Below are 22,072 nucleotides of genomic sequence, written 5' to 3'. Positions count from 1 at the left end.
AGTAATTGCTCGCAATGTCTAAATACTTGCCAATGTACTTAAATGAGCCTCTTCCCAGTGAGGTGAACCCTGGCATTTTTGAAGTGTTTTTCCCCTAATTGCATCTAGTTTTAATAATGCTCACCAGTGATCTGTCAGCAGTGGTGTTTGTGCATTTACATAGCTAGGTAGATCACTAGGTACACTCAGGGCTTTTCCACAGTGCCCAGAGATTTGCTTTGTGCAGGTGCCAGGAGACGTTAATGGCATTGTGTAGAAACATGGAGCATAACAATGCTCTTTAATTCTAAGTTAGTAGCCTCTTGGGGAATGGCAGCAAGAAAGCATACCATGCCCTCCAATATAAGGTGTATGTCTTCAAACATGGATTTATTTAGCCAAATCTTTGCATAGGCTGAAAAACTGCACTTTTCCTCTCTAATAGAGAACAAAAGAGGAGACTGAAGATCTGACATCTGGAAAAGAAACGTTTAGCATCTCTGTCAGTGGAGGTAAAGCCTGTTTATATTGATTTCATGGTGCCTGCAAATATTTTTACTTACTGAACTATCACAACTGTAGTATTACCTAAATTCTCTTTATATGGAGCCTTCTGCCTAGGGAATGTCGGATAGTCTGTTATTTACCCACATTTCAATTATTTTCATATTATTTCTATATTAGCTTTCACCCAACAATCTCAAAGTACTACAACGCCTCTGTTAGGAAAAGTAAGGAATTACACAGGGATTGCTTTCCCCATCACTGCAATGCATCCACCTCTGGGTAGTTTGACACCTTTTTAACTGCATATAGCAACTCTACACAACAGTTTAGGACAGACTGTTAGGAAGTATCCTGTACCAGTTGACACTGAAACTAGAGGAAGGGTTTAGTAGACAGCCTATTGTTACCAGAGTTCAGATTTGGTCGGGACATGGGTGTTAACACTTCATTCTTACCAACATTCCCTGGGGAACTTAATGACAGGTTTCAGAGTAACAGCCATGTTAGTTTGTATTCGCAAAAAGAACAGGAGGACTTGTGGCACCTTAGAGACTAACCAATTTATTTGAGCATAAGTTTTCGTGAGCTACAGCTGAAGCGGATCCGATGCAGTGAGCTGTAGCTCACGAAAGCTTATGCTCAAATAAATTGGTTAGTCTCTAAGGTGCCACAAGTACTCCTTTTCTTTTTGGGGATCTTTAGCGACCACCGAAGTTCAAGGCCTTCCTTGTATATCTCATCCACAAGATAACACTTCAAGCATCCCTCTGTGGCACCTGGCATTGGCCACTGTCGGCAGACAGGATACTGGGCTGGATGGACCTTTGGTCTGACCCAGTATGGCCATTCTTATGTTCTTATGTTCATCCCCAACAAAATACATTGGGTCATAGTTTCAGTACTGACTCAGAAGAAAGAGCGCTGCCTAGTGAAATACCAGCAGTACTTCCTATGACACTAAAGTACGTGATTCTTGGAGATCTCTTATCCGAGTACTTGTTTGGCCTGACGAAGTGGGTTTGAGATTTCTCGGGGTCATAGTACAAGGTGATAATGCTACAGGCTCTTTGGCCTTGATTCAGGAAATCCATCCTATTGAGGGCAGCCCTTAAGCACATACGAAAGTGTTGTCTTGAATAGCAATGAACTTAAACATGTGCTTAATTTTTTTCCTGAATCAACGTCTTTAAGAAGAAAACAGCCCAGCATCACAGAGTGAGAGAAACTGCTACTTGACTCACCTATATAACTGTATGTTTAATGCCTATTTTATTTTGAAGCAGTAAAATTGTTTCAAAACTAAATTATTCTTCCTGTTGCAGATGTTGATGGTTTGATTACCCAGGCTTTGCTGACTGGTAACTTTGAAAGTGCGGTTGATCTCTGCTTACATGATAATCGCATGGCTGATGCCATCATATTGGCCATAGCAGGTGGACAAGAGCTGCTGTTGAGGACACAGAAAAAGTACTTTGTTAAGATGCAGAGCAAAATTACCAGGGTATGTAGCTTTTCAACTGAAAACTAAAGCAAAATTTGTGTGTATAGGCTTTCAGCAGACTCCTGAAACTGTTTATGTTCTGGTGACATACGACTTTCCTTGCTATCTTTGTACATTTGTTTCTAGGAGAATTGAATGTAGGGTAAATTCAGTCATTGGATCTGTGAGTGAAAGGGTGTTTTTCTGTTTTGTATATTGTTAAGCAGAGAACAGGCTTATTAGCTGGGATGAAGAGCAGCTTTTACTCTTATTTCTACTCTCTCTCCCCATCCTTTTAACATTTGTTGATCACATTGAGTAAAAAGTATCCTCGCTGATGAGCAAGGATAAATATCTAGTTTAAACTCAGTGTTTAGTATATGTGCAGTGTCTTATCTGATCATCTTTAGCAAGTACTGTACTTACTCCAGCTGCAGCACTTCTTATGTTACTTTCCATCCAGTCAGTTGGAGGAGACATTTTTGCTGATGTTTTGCTCTATTGTGTACAAAGGATATCTAAGAATAGCAGGACTAATCTAATCACACAACATCTATGAGACAGTGTGATATGGACATCTGGTTATATCTGCTCTTCAGCTTCTGCCTTGCTGGCAATGCTCCTTCAGTTCTTTGCCTCCTGCCGCTCTCTTACGTCAGAGCGTCAGCAGAAGGTGCATGCAAGAGGAGCAGCCATCAAGACACTCTGTTATCAAAGTTGGTGTTTTGAAACTGACCACGTATTTCAGTTTTTGCTTCTCACTGTTCCTTTGTCAGGGAACGGCATTTAACGGTGCAGTAGGAGGAGGCAACATTGAAAATAGCAGGTTTTTATCCCCATGCTAAGGTCCTGAATTAGCAAAGCACTTAATCACATGCTTAACAGGGAGCAGTGGCTTCAAATGGAACTGCTCCTGTGCTTAAAGTTGAGCAGATTGCTCAAGTATTTTTCTGGCTCAGGGCTTAAGGCTGCAAAGCATGATCAGCACTAACACACGGTCTCTAAGCAGGTCTTTACTGACCATTCCCTATGATATGATTGGGGCAAGGGCAGTTCCAATTTCTTTTGTCTGGGGCAAGAGTAAAGAGGGAAAATCTGTCCACCTCACTGAGACCTTTTGTAGATATTTTTAGTAGGCTTAAAGAACAGAAGTACAGGTATTTCAAATACTTCTTTTGGCAATCCATCCTTTGGAGAGAGGCAATTCTGTGGAACACCAATCCCTTACCGATGTGTTGTGTTAGCAAATGAGTGATACATTTGTCATTGCACAAATTTTTTTTTGATTAGTTACTTGCCTTTGCTTTTCTTCTAAAGTCATGCAAACTGTTTGTTTGATGCCTGATTGTGTTACTTACAAGGCCTTTGTTCACTAAATATCAACACAGCTGCAGAGTAAATCAGTATGCTGTCTAAAGTGGATGAGTAACTGGAGGGCAGAGCGGAGGCAGGGAAGGGAAAACTGAATACTATCAAGATCCTGGCAGGTTGGCTCACAGGACAAAGGGCAGGGTTGTTCAGTTAGTGGACAGAGTATTGTTGATGCAAGTCTGGGTTGCCTCTGCTTAGGGCATTGTTTTTTAACTGCAGTGAAGTAGGCTGCCAGGGGTGTAGAGTTTAATAAAATGGAATTAAAAGGTTTGGTCGGCATGCAGTTTAGCAACAAAATCAGTGACGCCCCTCACTTTGCCCTGTGTTGTGCAGAAGTTTTATAACTAAATTCTTAACCAAACAAAGATAACCTTGTACTGTAAAATAATTTTTAAAAGCTTCTGCAGGGTCCCTGATTTGCTGATTACTGTACCCGTGTGACATCGTGCTCAGGACACCCAGAGCTGTGAGCCACCATGTTCCCACTCTGCCTTAGCAAGAGTGAGAGCATTGCTGCTGATAAGCTATGTGTCAGCGCCCTGACACACCAGCCTGTTTGCCTTGCCAGCAAACGCTTCAGGACTCCACCAGCCTAAACCTTGCCTTGTAGGTGACAATCAGTGAACCCCAGCTCTCGAGTTCCCCAGAGATGTCTCCCTGCAGGGGCCAGTCCCTCTCACTGGACACTCACAGAAATTAAGTTCCCTGCCTCCAGAGAGACCATACATACACCAGCATGTTAGGTTAGCTAAGACTCACACTTCCATACAACAGCACTGAGATGGTTTTGTAATAAAACAAGAATAAGTTTATGAACAAAGAATAGAGATTGAAGTGATACTAAGCAAGAGAAGGAGACAGGTATGGTTACAAATAAAACAAAAGAAAACCTGCTATAAAATAATAGTGACTAAAATGTAATCTTTCTTTGCATAAGTTCTTTGCATGTACATCAAATTACCAGCATTCCTAGCCTTTCAGACTAGGGGATCCAACTTTTACAGGCTCAAAGCATGCTGTACCTATGTCCTCTCAGTGATGGGCCCCTTCGGGGTTCTCTCCCTTTCTTGTTATAGACAATAACCCCCAGAAATGTATTCTTTGAAAAGTAAGTGCATAGGAAGTTCCTCTCCCCTGCTGTTTGTTCTTCAGGCTGCAGACACCAAGCCCCTTCTTTCACCCTCTGGTCAATTTGCTTTTTTAATTAGTTTGATCACTTTATTTCCCTTAGATACAAATGTACCTTCTGTTGTACTTTGCTTGACCCTGGCAGGCTGGTGAATCCACATTCCTAGGTCTAGGACAGACCTGTTCATCTGCTCTACTCAGATTGCTTAGTCTGAACACATTTTAGGAACATATTTCCAGCACACATATGTAACACTTTACATGCTACCCATTCATACCTCACTCAATAACGCTAATCACCACTGTGTCACCAAATTTCAGAAAATACCTTATTCAATACATGTTTATAGTATAATATTGGATACAATCAGTTGATTCCATTGTTTATTCTTTGTGGTTCAGACCCTCTTTTTCCCCCTGGGACATCTGCACCCTGATCAGCACATCATGTGGTGTGAATTTTATAAAAAGGATACTTGCTGTGCTGTGTTGCCTTTGCCCTGGTTTCTAAGTTTCACTGGATCCCATCTAAATGTGAATTCACATAATCTTTCAGATGAGTAGAGTCATGGTGACGTATCTGTCCCAGATACGCTGGGGTTGGGCACACAGCATAGATGTAAATGATATGGGGTCAGGAATGGGAATTCTACAAAGACGTCATTTGGTCTTTCTCTTTCCTTCCAGCTCATCACTGCCGTTGTGACAAAGAACTGGAAGGAGATAGTTCAGTCATGTGATTTGCAAAACTGGAGAGAGGCGCTGGCTGCTGTGTTGACTTATGCTAGGCCAGATGAATTTGCAGCTCTCTGTGGTAAGAAAATTTAAGAATGGATGTAATTTATTTTACTCAACTTAAGTGAAACTATGCTTTTAAATACGCCAAAGTTATTTTCCTTCATATGAATTAATTTATTCATGATTAGTTCCTTTATTGGATAATTCCTTTATTTTGGATTATGGGAACTCACTGGAATTTTAAAGGAATACAATCAACTTGAAATCAACATTTGATTATCTTTCATCTCCCACCCAACCAAATCTGTCCCTGTTCCTGGTCCAACATACAGCTCCCCCTGTTGCATCTGTTCTGTGAGCAGATGGCTCTTCAGTCTCCAGGGATGCCAGTCCAACTCTTTTTTTCATAAGGCAGTAAATTCATTGTTTTAATTTTTTGGAATAAAAGAAACATAACCCCTAAAGGTGATCCATTCCTAAATCATTGTACAATTCAAAGGTGTTTCTACAAGGAAAGAACAGGTATGCCTCTTCATGGCCAAAGCAAAGCACAACCACTGTTATCTTTTCCTATAAGCCAGCAGTGCTGACCATTAATATGAGAGCTGCATCTGCTAAGAAAACAGTATATAATATTCTTTGCTTACGGGATGCCAATTAAAATGTTTCAAAAACATGACTGGATGAGGCAGAATTGTCAGACAGATAGATTAACGTGATATGTTAGGGAAGAGTCAACATGGCTTTTGTAAAGGGAAATCATGCTTTGCACATCTATTAGAATGCTTTGAGGGCATCCACAAACGTGGACAAGGGTGATCCAGTGTATATTGCGTAGTTGAGCTTTCAGAAAGTCTTTGACAGGGTCCCTCACCAAAGGCTCTTAAGCATAGTAAGCAGTCATGGGACAAGCGGAAAGGTCCTCTTATGGATTAGTAACTGGTTAAAAGAGGAAACAAAGGGTAGGAATAAATGGTCAGTTTTCACAGTGGACAGGTAAATAAAAGGGTCCCCCAAGGATCTGTACCAGTGCAGTTCAACATATTCATAAATGATCTGGAAAAAGGGATAAACACTGAGGTGGCAAAGTTTGCAGATGATACAACATTACTTAAGATAGTTAAGTCCAAAGCTGCCTGTGAAGAATTACAAAGGGATCTCAAAACTGAGTGACTGGGCAACAAAATGGCAGATGAATTTCAATGTTGATAAATGCAAAGTAATGCACTTTGGAAAATGTAATCCCAACTGTACATACAGAATGTTAAGGTCTGTATTAGCTGTTACTACTCAAGAAAGTGTTCTTGGAGTCGTCATGAAAACGTTTCTCTGAAAATATCTGCTCAATGTGCAGCAGCAGTCAAAAAAATCTAACAACGTTAGGAACCATTAGAAAAGGGTTACATAATAAGACAGAAAATATTATATCGCCTCTATATAAATCCATGGAACGCCCCCACATCTTGAATACTGTGTGCAGTTCAGGTTGCCCCATCTCAGAAAAGATACATTAGCATTGGAAAAGGTACAGGGAAGGGCAACAAATATAATTAGGGTTATGGAACAGCTTCCATATGAGGAGAGCTTAAAAAATCTGGGACTGTTCATCTTGGAAAAGAGATGACGAAAGGGGGTAATGGAAGTGTTATTTACCCCTTCACATAACAGAAGAGCCGGGGTCATCCAATGAAATTAATAGGCAGCAGGTTTAAAACACACAAAAGGAAGTACACCTTCACACAACACACAGTCAGCCTGTGGAACTCGGTGCCAGGGGATGTTGTGAAGGCCAAAACTATAACAGGATTCAAAAAAGCATTAGATAAGTTCCTGGAGGATAGGTCCATCAGTGGCTATTAGCCAAGATGGTCAAGGATGCAACCCCATGCTCTGGGTCTCCCTGAACCTCTGATAGATCATTTAAACCTCTGACTGCCAGATGCTGGGCCTGGATGACAAGATTGATCACTTGATAATTGCCCCATTCTGTTCATTCCCTTTGAAACATGTAACGTTGGCCAGTGTTGGAAGACAGGATACTGGCTTGATGGACCATTGGTCTGACTGAGTGTAGCTGTTCTTATGTACAACCATGTTAGCACTTTAAGTTGTTAAAGCACCTTGTAAAAATTAATTCTCCCACCGCAGTAGGAGGAGGGAAGTGCTGTCTCCTTTCCACAGATGCCCACACTGAGGCAGAGAGGAGTTAAAGGCCTGCTCTTGCTTCTACTGAAGTCAGTGGATGAAGAAACAGGTCCTTGAGACTCAACAAAGGCCACACAGCAAGTCAGTAGGAAATCCAGGATGAACGTGGAGGAAATTCAGCCACCCACACCATGTGTTCACTCCTGCACACCACACTGTCTCACCTCGCCTTATTAGCATAATAAGCCAATGGCTAGCCATGGTTACACCAGCCTTATGTTCTAAACTTTGTTAGCATTACTCACATGATGGATACTGCCATTGATGCAAGCCAAAATATATTGTTCTAGCAAATCAGATTGCCAGGCACATGCAAATAAAACAGCAAAATGAAAGACAAGCTCAGACTAGCCCCCCTCATTTGTCCCCTTTGGACACATGAACATGTTGCACAATTAGTCTGTTTTCAGCATGAGTGTCAGGGAAGAGGGTTCCCACACTTTGGGTTCCTATGACTTTTCAGATAAACACTGAGCCACATTGGCCAAGCAGCATCAGGAATGTGTCACAATGCCTGCCTTCCCTCTGTGCAAGATGGGTAACATTTTCAAGAGCACCCTAAATGACCGAGTGCGTATGCACAAAACAATGACAATTTTAATGTTTCTCTTCTATGTTTTGCTAGATTTAGAGTTTTGGCATATATTTGAGTATCACAACAATTTTCATTGTCTTACCCAGAGCTAGTCCAAGCATCCTGAGTGGTACTTTGTTTTAACTATCAAGTATTTTATGAGATGACTCAAATGCTTTTTATTCGTAATTCTTAGATCTGTTGGGCAATAGACTTGAAAACGAAGGGGACAACCTCCTGCAGACACAGGCTTGTCTGTGTTATATTTGTGCTGGGAATGTAGAGAAATTAGTTGCGTGTTGGACTAAAGCTCAGGATGGAAACAGCCCCTTGTCCCTTCAGGTTAGTGTCTTTGTGAAAAAAGGTGTTGACTGACATGCTGTAATAATTTGGTGTGGTACTTTTGGTAAGTATGTGGGTTTGGCTTTTAAATAAGTTTATTTTTATACAGGATTTTGACAGACCCTCTGGTACTTGCATATCCTTCAGCATGAAAGTGATGTGTTACTTTAATGAGTAAAATACGATTAGTTATAAATGGCCTGTGCTGACACTATATTGCAAAACATGTTCAACGTTTATCTCAGCTTGTAAAAATAAGGCTGTTGCATTTCTGAATATATATACTTTCTTTGCAAGGGTTGATAGATCATTTAAGTTCATTAGAGACCTTGATTTCTTTTGAAATTTGCTTTTGGAATAGATGGTTTAGAAACTTTGGGGACTAAGTACCTAAAAGTAAAACCCAGAATAGTTAGTCACAGGTGTTTTTGAAGGTGGACATGGATATATTTATTTTTTGGACTTACATATATGTGTTGTGCTCCTTTTAAGGCAAAGTCAATATCTATTTCCCTGCTATAAGGGAATTCTTGCATATTTTCTTTTCCTTTTTATGATGCCATCCTATGAAATTGCTTTGGACTTCAATTTTAGAAGTAATACTGCCACACAGTGCCATAGGTCAATATTTGCAGTAGGCTGAAGAAAACAGAAATATTTTAGAACTGTATTTTATGTTATCATGCATTTGTAGTTAAATTTCAAATAACTAGAATTACTTCTAAGTCTTCTGAACAAGATTTCTTTGTTACAAAAATATCTTAGATTTGAATTTGCATTTTGATTGTTTTGCTTCACCAGCTCAGACTATAAAAAACACAAATGAGCTAATATTAGGCCTCAGCGAACTGTGGTATGGGAGAGCTGGAAATCCCAGAAACTATTATTTTAATCCTGGGTGGAAAAAAGCTTGTTGATTGATTAAGATATTCACTTACTTGGAAAAAAAACAAGAGTGAACTAGAGAACAGTCCAATAAACACACAATACTAGTGGTGTACTGTTGCGATTCATGTGTGGGTCTGGATTTTTTAAATACTGTATCTTCATTCATGGTCTAGAAGAAGGAGTAAACTGCACATGAATGAAATTAACAAATTATACTAAACTGGGAGCTATTGCAAACACGAGTGAGGATGGAGGAATAAGAGAAAGATAAGAAATGTGAACAGAAAATAACACGGTGAGATTAGGGTGATCAGATAGTAAGTATGAAAAATTGGAATGGGGCCCGGGGGGGAGCGGCGCAATAGGCACCTATATAAGACAAAGCCCTGAATATCGGGACTGTCCCTATAAAATCAGGACATCTGGTCACCCTAGGTGAGATGCAACTGGGAAAAAAAATACTAATGAGTACATCTGGGGGAAAAATAATCCAAAGCACAGCTGTTCAATGGGAAGGAGGAAACTGGGGAATAGGTTTCAGACAGAGAGCAAGGGTTGATAGACATTTCATTGAATATGGAGTTTGCAGTGCTGTTTGGTAGTTAACATTTTTGAAAAAAAGGACCAATGCAGTTTTGAGCTGCATATACAGAGGCACAGTTGTTAAAGGGTGGTGCAAGCGATGAGGAGAATGATTTTGAATGGTACATGGGTTTAACTAGGAGTCATGGAATGGAATCAAGAAATGGAAAATTTATGATGAATATCAAGAACAGTTTCTTGTCAGTAAGAACGATGAGACTGTGGAATAGTCTCCCAGAGGGAGTGGTGGAATCCTCTTTGCTTAAGATGATTAAAACTAGAGTTGCCAAAACACTATTAATGGTACATTAGGGAACAATCCTGCATTTGCGAGAAGATGGATTAGATGACCTAACAGGTCTTTCCCATCTCTACTTTACGTTTCTAGGAAATTTTTGTAACGGCAGTAAATAACATTTTTTGTTGACTAATGAAAATGAAAAAATGGCTGCTGATAATCTACAGGTACCTTAGGTCTCATAAAATAAGAATTTTTAAAAGCTTTTCTTTATGGAGTAACCAGATTACTGCTGGTTTATTTAATGTCAGTACATTTTAAAATGCACTGAAATTGATGGTCACTGATTGCTGTTCTATTATCTTGCTCTGAATGTTACACAGAACACGAGCTAATAATCGTTGGGAAAATCTTTATTTTCACTCTGCTTAAAATAATGTAATGAGACCTGTGTAGTATGCCAAGTTGATCTCGAGTCTATTACTGACATGCTATAGTTAGTGGCCATTTTCTCTCACTTGATCCCGTGAACTTGTTGTTTTTCCCTCTGTCATAATCCTCCAGGACCTCATTGAGAAAGTAGTAATCCTGCGTAAGGCTGTGCAGTTTACACGATCTATGGACGCCGATGCTGTCGGGGCTCTTCTGGCTGAGAAGATGAGTCAGTATGCCAATCTATTGGCTGCCCAGGGCAGCATTGCTACTGCATTGGCTTTCCTTCCTGCGGACACCAACCAGGTAAGTGGCCTTCACTTTCCTTCTGCCCCCTTCTAGATGAACAAGCTTTAACTGATAATTAATTAATATGCGTGGCACACATCATGTACAAAACTGTCACTTGAAGTCATGTTCCAATGTGGTTTGGAGTTCTTCTTCCCGCTTAGAACTGCATTGACAGGGATTATTATTGTGCGTAGGTGGGAAAAGTCACTGGAATGGAACGTGGTCTCAGTATAATCGTCTCCTGGTGCCTCAGAAGTTGCAGGGTGTTTTGGAAAATAAATCAAGGTGAAGCCAAGACTTTGCTTTGTGGACCCCAAGTGACAATGCTTGCTCTCTAACAATGAATGGTTTAATTCCTCTCCTGATGACCACTTAGTGTGAATTCCACAGGTTTTCCAGGGTGGCTACTGGACTATCAGTTAATTCCTGTATATGTATTGAAGTTCTCTTTATTACTCTGAGCTGTGAGAATTGCATTTCATTCTTCTCCCTTTTTGGCTCATGGCGTGCCATCCTCCTGGCCAGTGAGGATTAGAGAAGAGCCCTCCAGAGCCAATCAGCAGTGGTTGTAGCTGCAGTCACCCCTCATGCCCCACTTTTCCCCTCTCTCCGCATTTCTGTGGCATACCCACCATTGCCGGCCTGGGAATGAGAGTACCAAACTTGGGATTCAACCCACACTTCCAGTAGAGTCACCTGCACCGGATCCAGCTGGAATGCCTGTTTTCTGGCTGACTAACAGATTTGCTTCAGCCAACCAGAACACTGTTCAGTGGAATATCCCATCCTCTTTCGAACAGTCGTTTGAAGTTTAACTGATCAGTAAGTGGCCATCCATCTGTTGATTTGATGCCAGAGATTCCACTTGGTGTAATTACGTGTTTGCTTTGGTTTACTATTTGTAGCCAAAGATCGTGCTGTTGCGGGACAGACTTTGCAGAGCCCAGGGAGAACTTCCAGTGGGACAGGAGGCACCAAAGTCCCCGTATGAGAGAGAACCCATGCCCAAGGGAAGAGCTGGACCTGTGGCTGGACAAACGCAGATGCCCCAAGGCCCAGCCCAGCAGTATTATCAGCAGGTAAGTGACTTACAGCAGTCAAGCTGAAGCAGTACTCCCACTGTGTGGGGTTTGAAGATGATGGCTTGTGCACTTTGTTTCCTTCAATGAATCCGAAGCGTGTGTGATGTGCCTAAAAGCCCTTTGGACAGCAGTTCCCTTTGTGCTTTCTTGCCATCTGCGTAGATGCCTCCTTTACTCTGCTTTTGGATACACCTCTCATATATCTGATCAAGCAGCCTGGGTTTGGAGATACTTTTTTCCTTAATTTAAAATGTATTTCAGTGCAAATCACTACATCTTCGGGGATATTTTTATTTTTGTTTTCCCCTGTGACATGCAGCCTTTGGGATGCAGTCCTGTCATGCAGTTACCATCTCTTCATCTAAGGACAGGCTGGCTTTTCACTCTGCAGCCCGTTGCTCTGTAATCAGCCAGAGAAATTGCTGTACAGCTGCAATAGCAAACTCATGGCGGGTGATGCCGATTCTGCTGGCCCGTGCTGTGAGTCAAATGACGGACATTACAGAAGACTGTGCCAGAGGATTGGGTGGCCAGTAAAGCCTCATGCTTAAAATCTCTTCCCCGTGGTGTGGGGAACAGGCAGGTGGAGTAGGAGCTGTGTAAGGAGAGCATCCGCACCCTGGACAGGGGTGAGGTGCTGTGAGGGAGGCCTGGAAAACCAAAGCGTGAGGTGTGCTGAAAGAATGAGTGAGTGAGTCTGGGGTAGAGGAGGAAGTTGTTGGGTGGGAAGGCAAATGAGATATAAAGGAGGTGGGGACCTTTGTGCTAGATTGGACTCAAGGCTGTACCAAATCAGACTACATGGCAGAAGGGGGGGAAACAGGTTTGCCATTACTGCCATGGGTTGGTGTGAGACACGCCATCTCAGCTGTTCTCCTAGTTAAAGTGTGATCGCCAATCCCTTAGCAAGCCATTATTGATTGGCTGGCTTTTGTGCCACCAGCTGCTTTCAGCCAATTCTTTGAGAACGGAAAGCGTGTATTAGTGTTATGGGAACTGTTTTTAAATGAAGAAAATGGAAACGGGAAACTAGGTCTGCACTTTTGGTTTCCCGTCACACCCTGGGCCCTGAAGATGTGGATTTACTGAAATGCTCGCACTTCCTGGCCTTGAGGCATCTGATGCATCAAGTAAATCAAGTAGTTGCATCTTCCCAGCTTTTTTGGATTCTGGCTGCGGAGGGGTTTATGCTGCATCGCATCGCATCAGGGAAATGAAATTATTTGCTTTTTTTGAGGGCAGAAGGAAGAGGAAAGGCTGAAGGGTCAGGGATGTTTGGCATTGTTGTCTTCCTTTGTATATCAGTGGCTTTGAATGCCTTACTGCAGAGTTAACCCCAGGTGATTTCCTGGATGTAGAATTTACGAAAAGTAACTTTCAGAGTGGTCAAAAGACTTCATTAGATTGATGCAAACATCACTGTGCTTGATCTGTTTTCAGATACATTATTAAAAATAATTAAGCCAGCTTTTCCTTTCTGTGTCTCTCTTACCTTTCTTCCTGTAACCAATGAATTGTAGTTGCAATAACCTTCATGTTCTGTTATGGAAAATGTTAGCTTTCCTAGATATGAGATGGTCTTGGTAATGCTTCAAACTGAAGTTTCACGTTTTCTACCCATTAGAGTGTTAAATGCTAGGAAGGGGATGGGAGAACTGTTACTAAAAAACAACAACAAAACTTGTTGTTGGTTTAAACACAAACCAACAAGTACATTCCAAGTGAACTGTGCAAAGAAATTTTTGACTTGCTTCCTTGTGTTAAAAACACAATTCCACATTTAGGTACTGCAGGGATTTGATATTAACGGGGTATTACAGATGGACATGCAACATTGTGTAGATTGGACAGAGCAAAGTAAAATGTAGTATTTGAGCCTTCACTTTTAGTTTCATTGCCATTGGCTCCAACTTGGGAGAGCACTTGAACACACGTGTAAGTCCATCATTCCTATTCAGGCCAGCACTTAAGTATGTGATTAACTTTAAGCATGTGCTTAATTATGGGCCTCCGTCTGTGTTGCATTGTAATACTCTTTTTTTCAGTAGGCGAAAAGCATCTAATTAACTTTTTAAAATTGCAAACTGGTTATTGATCAGATCATGCACATTCATATTTAGGAAGTTATTAAAATGTTCATGTTTGTTGTTGTAATGGCTCATTATATAAAAAAATACATAGAATCATAGAACTAGAAGAGACCTCGAGAGGTCATCTAGTCCAGTCCCCTGCATTCAAGGCAGGACTAAGTATTATCTAGACCATCCCTGACAGGTGTTTGTTCAACCTGCTCTTAAAATCCCCAATGTTGGAGATTCCACAACCTCCCTAGGCAATTTATTCCAGTGCTTAACCACTCTGACAGGAAGTTTTTCCTAATGTCCAACCTAAACCGTCCTTGCTGCAATTTAAGCCCATTGTTTCTTGTCCTCTCCTCAGAGGTTAAGAAGAACAATTTTTCTCCCTCCTCCTTGTAACAACCTATTATGTACTTGAAAACTGTCCCCTCTCAGTCTTCTCTTCTCCAGACTAAACAAACCGTTGCTGTTATTAGAAATAGGTGTATTAAAGTCATTCCTGAGCCAGGTGGTAACTTCATGTTGTTGCTTTTACTCTAACTATGCAAAGCCCTAGATTTAAGGCTCTCCTCCCGTCTCCTTCCTCTGACATGCAACGCAGGCACTGTGAATTCAGTGTACGGTAGTATTTCCCATTGCTCAACAGCACCCTCTATCGCCAGTTAAAGATGTGGTATAGATGAGCCAACTGAGTCCCGCTCATTCACCCTTGGTCAGGAAGACAGTGATTACAATGTCAGGCTAAGGGCTTGGGAAAGTATGGAAAACATGGGCATAGGAGATATCTGGTGTCCCGTGAGAGCTCTGAGGACCCAGTTGTGGGAAGAGACTAACACTGGGGAAGAAGCTTATTGTGCATGTGCCACAGCCGGATTTCAAATTTTGTTTTTCTAACAAGACACCTCAGAGGATCTTGTGAACCCAAATTAAAGAAACCCCACTTACATGAAGGCAGTCAACCTCCATTTAACTGAAGCCTTGTAACTTACAGGCTATTGTTTAAGCACTGCTTGGTGTGAGCCCTCACCATGGGGTGGATTTTTGCAGCAGTTACGAAAGTGTGACAAAAGGAGGCTTTGTAATTATGACACTCTGACAGACCTGGCTTTAGGGGCATGTATAATGCTGTTCAAACACCAGTCTGCTTTCTAACTGCTAGAACCTTCTCTGTGCTCCATCTTCCTGCTGTGGTTCCCTTTAGATACCAAAATTCTTCACCTCTTGTCTTCTCTGTTTGCTTTTGAATGTGCAATGATTTAGGCTGTGTCTTTATTTTTATTTTATTTACCTTGATTTCATGGCTGCTTTGAACTACTGGGATGCCTGATTTTGTGTGTTCACAGAGTTCCTATAACCTGCATTGCATCTGGTAATGTGATACCCGTTAGGGTGTTTTTATTTTTTTTTAATTTTTTTTTTTTTAATTTTATTTTCCGTGATTGGTATTTCTTTGTTCAATTCAGGTTAGAATTGCCCCTACTGTCACTACCTGGAGTAACAAAACTCCTACTGCCCTTCCCAGCCATCCTTCTGCAGCCTCTCCCTCTGACACACAGGTATAACATTCATTATTCCTCTTTGAGCGGATCGTGCTCCCTTTAAATAAATACCCCCGAATACAGTTTGTGTGCTTAATGCATTCCAGTGCATTTGGGAGACAGCAACAGGTGTTGAGGTCAATCTGACTTTTTGTTTCCATGCAGCTCTTGTTAACGTTTCCAGATATTACCCAGACGGCTAGCCTTGAAAAAGTATTAGCTGGTGTTTAATAAAAAATTGTGTTCAAGTGAGAACTTCCACAGCTTCCTTTTGGCAGTGGAATCATGCAAGTGTTGCAAGAGTAGTCTTTCTCTCTCTCTCTCTTTTCCCCCTAATGTTGGAAATAACCGGTTTAACCTTTAAAAAGTGTCTTGGTTGAAATATCAAGATGTCAGGTTTTTGTGACTTGCTACACATCATCTACACATCATTAAATCGAAGGGTTTGTGTTCTAAGGATGTCTGCTTCTTCATTTCCTGTTTAAAGGATAGTGCATCACTTTGGTTGTGGTTCACCTTTATATTGTTCAAGAAGCCTGGCTCATGGAGGTGGTGGAATGATCAGCACAGTTATGCCAGTGGTGATGGCTATTTTCTGTTGATGTCAATTTGAGGCCTTTAAATATGAAATTGTGAAATCCCATTCAACTCCTCCTCTGGCAACCTGTTAGCAGCACTGATTAAATCTAATCTCCTTTCTCTTTAATGCATTCTTGTGTCCTAGGGAGACAATCCTCCACCCCCAGGTTTTATTATGCCACCAGGGGCTGCTCATCCGAATGTGTTGCCACATCAGGCTGCCTCTCCCGGCTACAACGTGTATTCGCAGGCGGGGGCACGACAGACGTACCCACAGAGTAAGTAGCAATGACTTATTTACACAACATTCACATGAGTGAGTTTGTTCGGGAGGTTCAGAGCAGTGGGGAAACCAGTCCCACTCTTTGGGTGAGAGAACAATCCACGGAAAGCTCCTGCTACTTATTCCCGGTCACTCGCCATACCGAGTGGTATTTTGTCAGTGATGATGTGGCACTGCCTATTGAACAGCTAAATTATAGTTAAGCAGGTGGCTACCAAGAAATCTTAGTTTGAGGCCTAGACTGGCCCTTCCTAAAAGTTCAGAGGGCCAAAGATCCCTACGAGTACTCCAGAGCCAGGTATTTCTCAAGCAGTATGCCTGCTTGTTGAGAAGGAACTTAACCTAATTCAGTTATTGCAGAGTCGGCTCGAAGTGAGAGAGAGAGAGAAAAAGGGGACAGGGAAGAGACCATAGATAAGGACAAAGATGGGAGATAAATGAGGAAGGGAAAACTGCAGTAGCCTGTTTAAAACAAACAATAACAAAAGAAACACGGGATGTGGAAGAGTAACAAGGCGGGGAGTGAGAGAGAATATGGAGAAAGGATCTTATGGCAGCAGAGGAGAATTGACAAACACCAAGATTAAACCAGGCACAGTGTTTGAGTTGTGTCATCTAGTGATGAGATCGGGGCCTTGCAGTGAGGAGACCTGAGTCCTGGCCTTGGTTCTGCTACTAACTGTGACTGCGAACATGTCATTTATCTCCTCTGTATGGGTTTCCCTGTCTGTCAAGTGGGGACCCTACTTTCCTGCCTGACAGGTATCGTGTGGATGATGTTGCTCCTAACTTTCCGAATCTAGAAGGCTCCCACAGAAGTAGCCACCAGTCTTTCTACCACCTGTTAATTTTGAGTGTATGGGTTGTGTAATGGCCTGACACTTATGAGTTTTGGGAAAGAAGCAGAGAGCTGCTGATAATCAAGGTCTTTGTGAAAAAGGACATAATTCCCATTGCCTCCCAGGCTCCAGCAACAGGGTGAGGTGACATGGCCCTCTGAGTCCAAGCACCACATTGTGGGAGTGGGAACTGGCTAGCCAGGAAGCCGTTTCAAGTGGGTTGGGAAGGGAGGAGGTGAGCATTGCCACTAAGGGAAGCTGATGTGAAATTTGACCCTCCACTACAGAGAGGGACAAGCCGGCACCTTTAACCTGCACGAGCAGGATACTAGCTTATTACCTACCAGCAGCAAGACTCTCCCCTGTAGCTGGCTTTTGGAGAAAGGCCCACAACATCTGAGGCCTGAGCTTGCTATTCAAGTTAGGTGTCCTACGTGACAAGCGTTTTTATATTTATTAAGCCATCAAACTAGTCTAAAATGTAAGTGTTCTGCTCAACTGAAATCAGGAGGAAAGTTGTAATCCTTGGTAGCTAGGAAGAGGGAATGGGGCATAAAAACTGGAGAGGATAGTAGCTTTCTCCTATTCTAATGATGTTACTAACAAAACCTCTCCCTTTTCTCCCCCTATGTAGCTTATCAGCCAACACAGCAGTATTCTTTTGGAACGGGGGGACCAGCACTCTATCAGCCTCAACAACCTATTGCTCCTCCTGCTTCAACCTCCTACGCTAACCCTCCCTATATGCCTCCTGTTTCTCCCCATTCCGTGCCCTCTCAGTTATACCCAGGACAACCTCAACCCTCTCCAGCAACCTTGAATCCTGGCTCTTCTTTCCCCACTCCTCCTTCTGGTGCATCCTTCCAGCATGGCAGACCAGGAGCTCCAGCAACTTCTGTGGCTTATGCACTGTCTACTGGACCAACAGGTACTCTGCCTGCAACCAATGAGCTTCCTGCATCCCAAAGAACAGGTCTGCGCTTGAAAGGAGTTATTTTGCTTATGTGAGGTTTTGTTGTTGTAGTTTGTGTGTTCTGGTGAATTATTAATAATATAAAATTTGGCTGCATTTTAGGGTTAATGCACAGTGTTTCTAAAAATGGCATTATCCTTTCTGTGCATAGTACAGCTGTAAGGCCTTGTCCACTACAGCTGAAACGGTGCTAGCATAATAGCTCTGATTCCCTGATCAATGTGTGCAGAGATCTTCTGAAAGTCACACTGTGCTACAGAAAAAGAATCTCTGTCTGCCCTGGTCAGAGGAACCATGCTAGAACAGGATTCCTACGCAATTGATGCTGGCACAATTTTAACCATCTTGTGGATAGAGCCAAAATTGCTACGTGGTTGGTGAACCAGTACCTAAAAATGAGCAAATATCATGGATGCAGTGAGATTGGTTTTCTTCTGACTCGCAGCATTTTTGCTAGCATAACTTCCCAGTAGTTTCATCCCCAAGTCACACACATCTATAAATGAAAGGAAGGTCAAGCCCAGTGTTGGATCAGATTTAATTTAAGAAGCCTTTCTACTGAATAGCCTCACGGAGACAAAAATACAAACAAAAATAGCATGTGTCTGTTGCTAGACCTCAAGAGCATGTTTGAGTGTGCATGATAACAGAGTCTGCCAGCGTGGTGAGAAACGGAGGGACTCAAGCATCCTTTACTGTTGTTTACAGTTTGAGCTGCTTTAGTGACCTGCATGATGCTCGACCTATCTCTTTATTAATGTCACTTATTCCTCAGATAACTTTTAAACAGCATTTCTGGTCCTGATGTATACATGAGTGTGAGGAATTCTGATTTAAACATTGTTTTAGCTCTACCCTGTTAACGCAAAGGGGATAAGGGAGTAATGCAGCAGATGGAAAACAGGGCTGTGTTTGGGCAAGGAGTCCGTTGTTTAAAGGGACAGTGTTCTGTTAATGGGCTCTGAGACCAAACCATTGGACTTTCTTTTAAATGTCTTTTCTGGTGGGGAAATGGTTTGCTCAGAGCATTGTTAATGCGCTATAGAGCCTCTAGGTTGCCTGCTGGAATCCAGCCCAAGTTGGTAGCGACTGAAAGGCTGACGCTGTTTGTTGATCGATATGAAGTGTATTTGATCTTGGTCCATTCCAATGGACAAGTGTCCCCAACACAAAAAGCTCAGATCCACTTGGTACTAATTGGCCACATTATTGTCCATCTCATCAGAGATGTTATGGTTTGAATAGACGTGGAAGCTGATCTGTCCTCTGAGCAGTCAAGCTGGGTCAGGAATGAGGCACCCTTGACCAGGAGGAGCTCGAAAGGGTGGCTCGGGGCACATGGGTGTTACTTGCATTTATCTGAAGCTGGTTCTGCCCCTACCCTGACTGTACCTGTTCTCTGGATAAACAGGACTGCTGTCTCCCAGGCTGTGGCTCCAGGTCCTTTCACGAGTATTACATTAACGCACACACGTTAGGAGAAAAATGTCCACTCTGTCCAGGGAAGAGTGGAGTCAGTTTTGGGGGCCTGTCAGCCTGGGCAGCATTGTTTAACATTGTAGGGATGTGTCTTCCCAAAGGGTGCATCCTGTTGAGATTGTTAATATCCCATATGTTCTACAAACGGACAGAATACCTTCTCCTTTCCTTTTCTTGATGAGGCAGTTGGATACCCTTCCCCATCTTTGTGTGAGGATGGTGTACACCACAAGGAGGAGGTATTAGTGTACCGGGTGGAGTGGGAGTTGCTTCCAAGTTTCCTAGCCTTGCAGAAGCAAACCAGCACACTGTAATGCAGACAGCATTGCGCCTGTACCTTCCAAAAAATGCAAGTAGCAGGAAACCGCTTTAACAGTTTTCTCTCTACTCCATTTTACTATTATATATGGGTCACTACAATGCAGTTGAGAGATCTGTCACCTGTTAAGTTTCTTGTGTTAAAAGTTTAAGCAATATAGTCCATATGGCTCTTTCAAAGTAGGGTACAGCTCTCACTTATGCACTGTAGAAGCTTCCAGTCTTAATAACAAGCACTGTAAAATGGGTCACTTTCAGTTTCTACTTTTTGCTCAAAGATGACCTATACTTCTTTTTATCAAGTTCTGTCAACATTAGCAATATCGGCTGAATTTGTCCCAGTAGCTAGTAAGGGGGGAGATCTGGTGTAAAGTTTAAAACTTTTAAACTTGGGTGTTGAAAATTCTTTTAATTGATTATTAGCAGATTTCAGCACTGAGGCCCCAGTGCCCCAAAGCCTTTAAGTATTTAAGTCCATCCCTATTCACCAGAGCATTTGAGCACATACTTAACTTTAGTCACGTGCTTAGTCCCATTGCGTCTTAAGTGCTGAATTGCTCTATTGCACAGGGATGGGCTGCTGAGTGGAAACCATATTGCTGCAATTGAGGGAACTTTGTAAAAAAGATGTTTCAGGGAACCTTCAACAGACTGTTCTGCTCGGGTTGTTAGATCATTTCTCTCAGAAAACTGTACCAACCAGAGAGGGAAAACTTGCTTTTTAAAACTCTTTTAATGCTGAAAGTACAATATATAGTCTGTTCAAACTCCATCCCCTCAGAGTAGTCTTGATAAATAGACTGTACTTACCGTGCCTTAGCCACCAACATTATTCACAGAAGCTCCACGGCATAGTGAAAAAGGCTTCTCAGTATGTCACCATTATATTAAATACATGAAAACATAAAGCCAACGTGAAGGTCATAGCTATACCTCCAAATGTCTAGGTGCAAACAGAGAGACGAGGTGGATGGGGTAATATCTTTTATGAGGCCAAATTCTGTTGGTGAGAGAGACAAGTTTACATAGAGCTCTTCTTCAAGTCTGCACTACAGACCTATATCAGTACGTCGCTTAGGCATCTGAAACATCCACAACCCTGAGCGACGTAGTGATACCGACCTCATCCGCCCCGCCCCCCGTGTACAGCGCTGCGTTGAAAAGCTCTCCAGTTGGCGTAGGAGCATCTTTACTTTGGCAGCGCAGCTGCGCCGATGCAGCATGTTGTGTGTATGTAGACCTGCCCTTTATCGGAGTCACAGCGAAATACAAGGTGGAGCAGATTGTTTAGCATAAGTAGTTAACACACATTTCAAGGGACCATTCAAGGTGAAGTGGCCCGTTAACACCCCTCCAGTCATAGGGAGGAAAGGAAGTGGGGGCAGGGAGCAGCTGGGTGGGGGGGTTGTTAGTGGATTATAGATTGTTGTAATAAACCATAAATCCAGTGTCTCTATTCAATCCATGATGTTTAGTGTCTACCAAAGTGTATTAATTTAAGCAAACAGGATGGTTATGCCTAGTAATGGAGGTTTGATCCTTGACTTTGAATTTCTGTGCTTTCATATGTTGTAATCCAGGATCTTAACATCATTTTGATGTGGGTTGTTTTTCTTTTTAAACTTTATTCATTCAAAATAAATAAAAATAAAAATCTCATGCTTTAAGATTAAAGGATATATGCAGTAAGCCAGCGACATTTGAAGATGCAGGTAGAAAAGCTAGAACTCCACGCGCAGTTTTTTCCATTAGTTTTTTTACGGAAAAATGTAAAAATTGGTAGGCTAAGCAATATCAATAAGATCATATTAGAAAGTAAGTGCTTTCAAATGTCATTTTAAACCATCTGGACTTTCACAACAGCAGATGTTTAAGGAACCTATCTGTGGCATCCATCTTAAGCATGAAGTGATTTTTAGTGTTGCACAGTATTCCTTCTTTTTTGGGATTATGACACTGCACGTCTCAGTCCAGTGAGACGTTTGTGCAAGGATTATAAATCTCTAAAAACCAGGGTTAATGACAGATGGTGCCTAACAAATCTTAAATATACTGTAGAATAGCTGTCTAGTGCTCCCCTTTTTCCTTGTAGGTGATGTAAAATATCTTGCTGTGTCATGTTATTTGGATTGTCAGCTCAGTTAGGGC

The 22,072-nt window shown here is 42.0% G+C and overlaps 1 protein-coding gene across 11 annotated transcripts in view; it reads left to right on the top strand.

The window, feature by feature from the left end:
* Positions 1-22,072, top strand: part of SEC31A (SEC31 homolog A, COPII coat complex component) — a 65,921-nt gene that overhangs the window by 29,365 nt on the left and 14,484 nt on the right. For 3 of the 11 annotated variants that reach the window (XM_074950491.1, XM_074950489.1, XM_074950490.1), the window contains exons 15-23: positions 425-491; positions 1,809-1,987; positions 5,153-5,279; positions 8,179-8,324; positions 10,597-10,770; positions 11,661-11,834; positions 15,379-15,471; positions 16,178-16,310; positions 17,789-18,127. In XM_074950491.1, the coding sequence (XP_074806592.1) occupies positions 425-491; positions 1,809-1,987; positions 5,153-5,279; positions 8,179-8,324; positions 10,597-10,770; positions 11,661-11,834; positions 15,379-15,471; positions 16,178-16,310; positions 17,789-18,127 (1,432 nt within the window). The remainder of the gene's footprint in view (positions 1-424; positions 492-1,808; positions 1,988-5,152; positions 5,280-8,178; positions 8,325-10,596; positions 10,771-11,660; positions 11,835-15,378; positions 15,472-16,177; positions 16,311-17,788; positions 18,128-22,072) is intronic. The other 8 variants (XM_074950492.1, XM_074950493.1, XM_074950494.1 and 5 more) reach the window with 5 other exon arrangements.

The sequence above is a fragment of the Natator depressus genome, chromosome 4 (genome assembly GCF_965152275.1).
Source record: "Natator depressus isolate rNatDep1 chromosome 4, rNatDep2.hap1, whole genome shotgun sequence".
Classification (NCBI taxonomy): domain Eukaryota; kingdom Metazoa; phylum Chordata; order Testudines; family Cheloniidae; genus Natator; species Natator depressus.
This window is presented reverse-complemented; position numbering and strand designations above follow the sequence as displayed.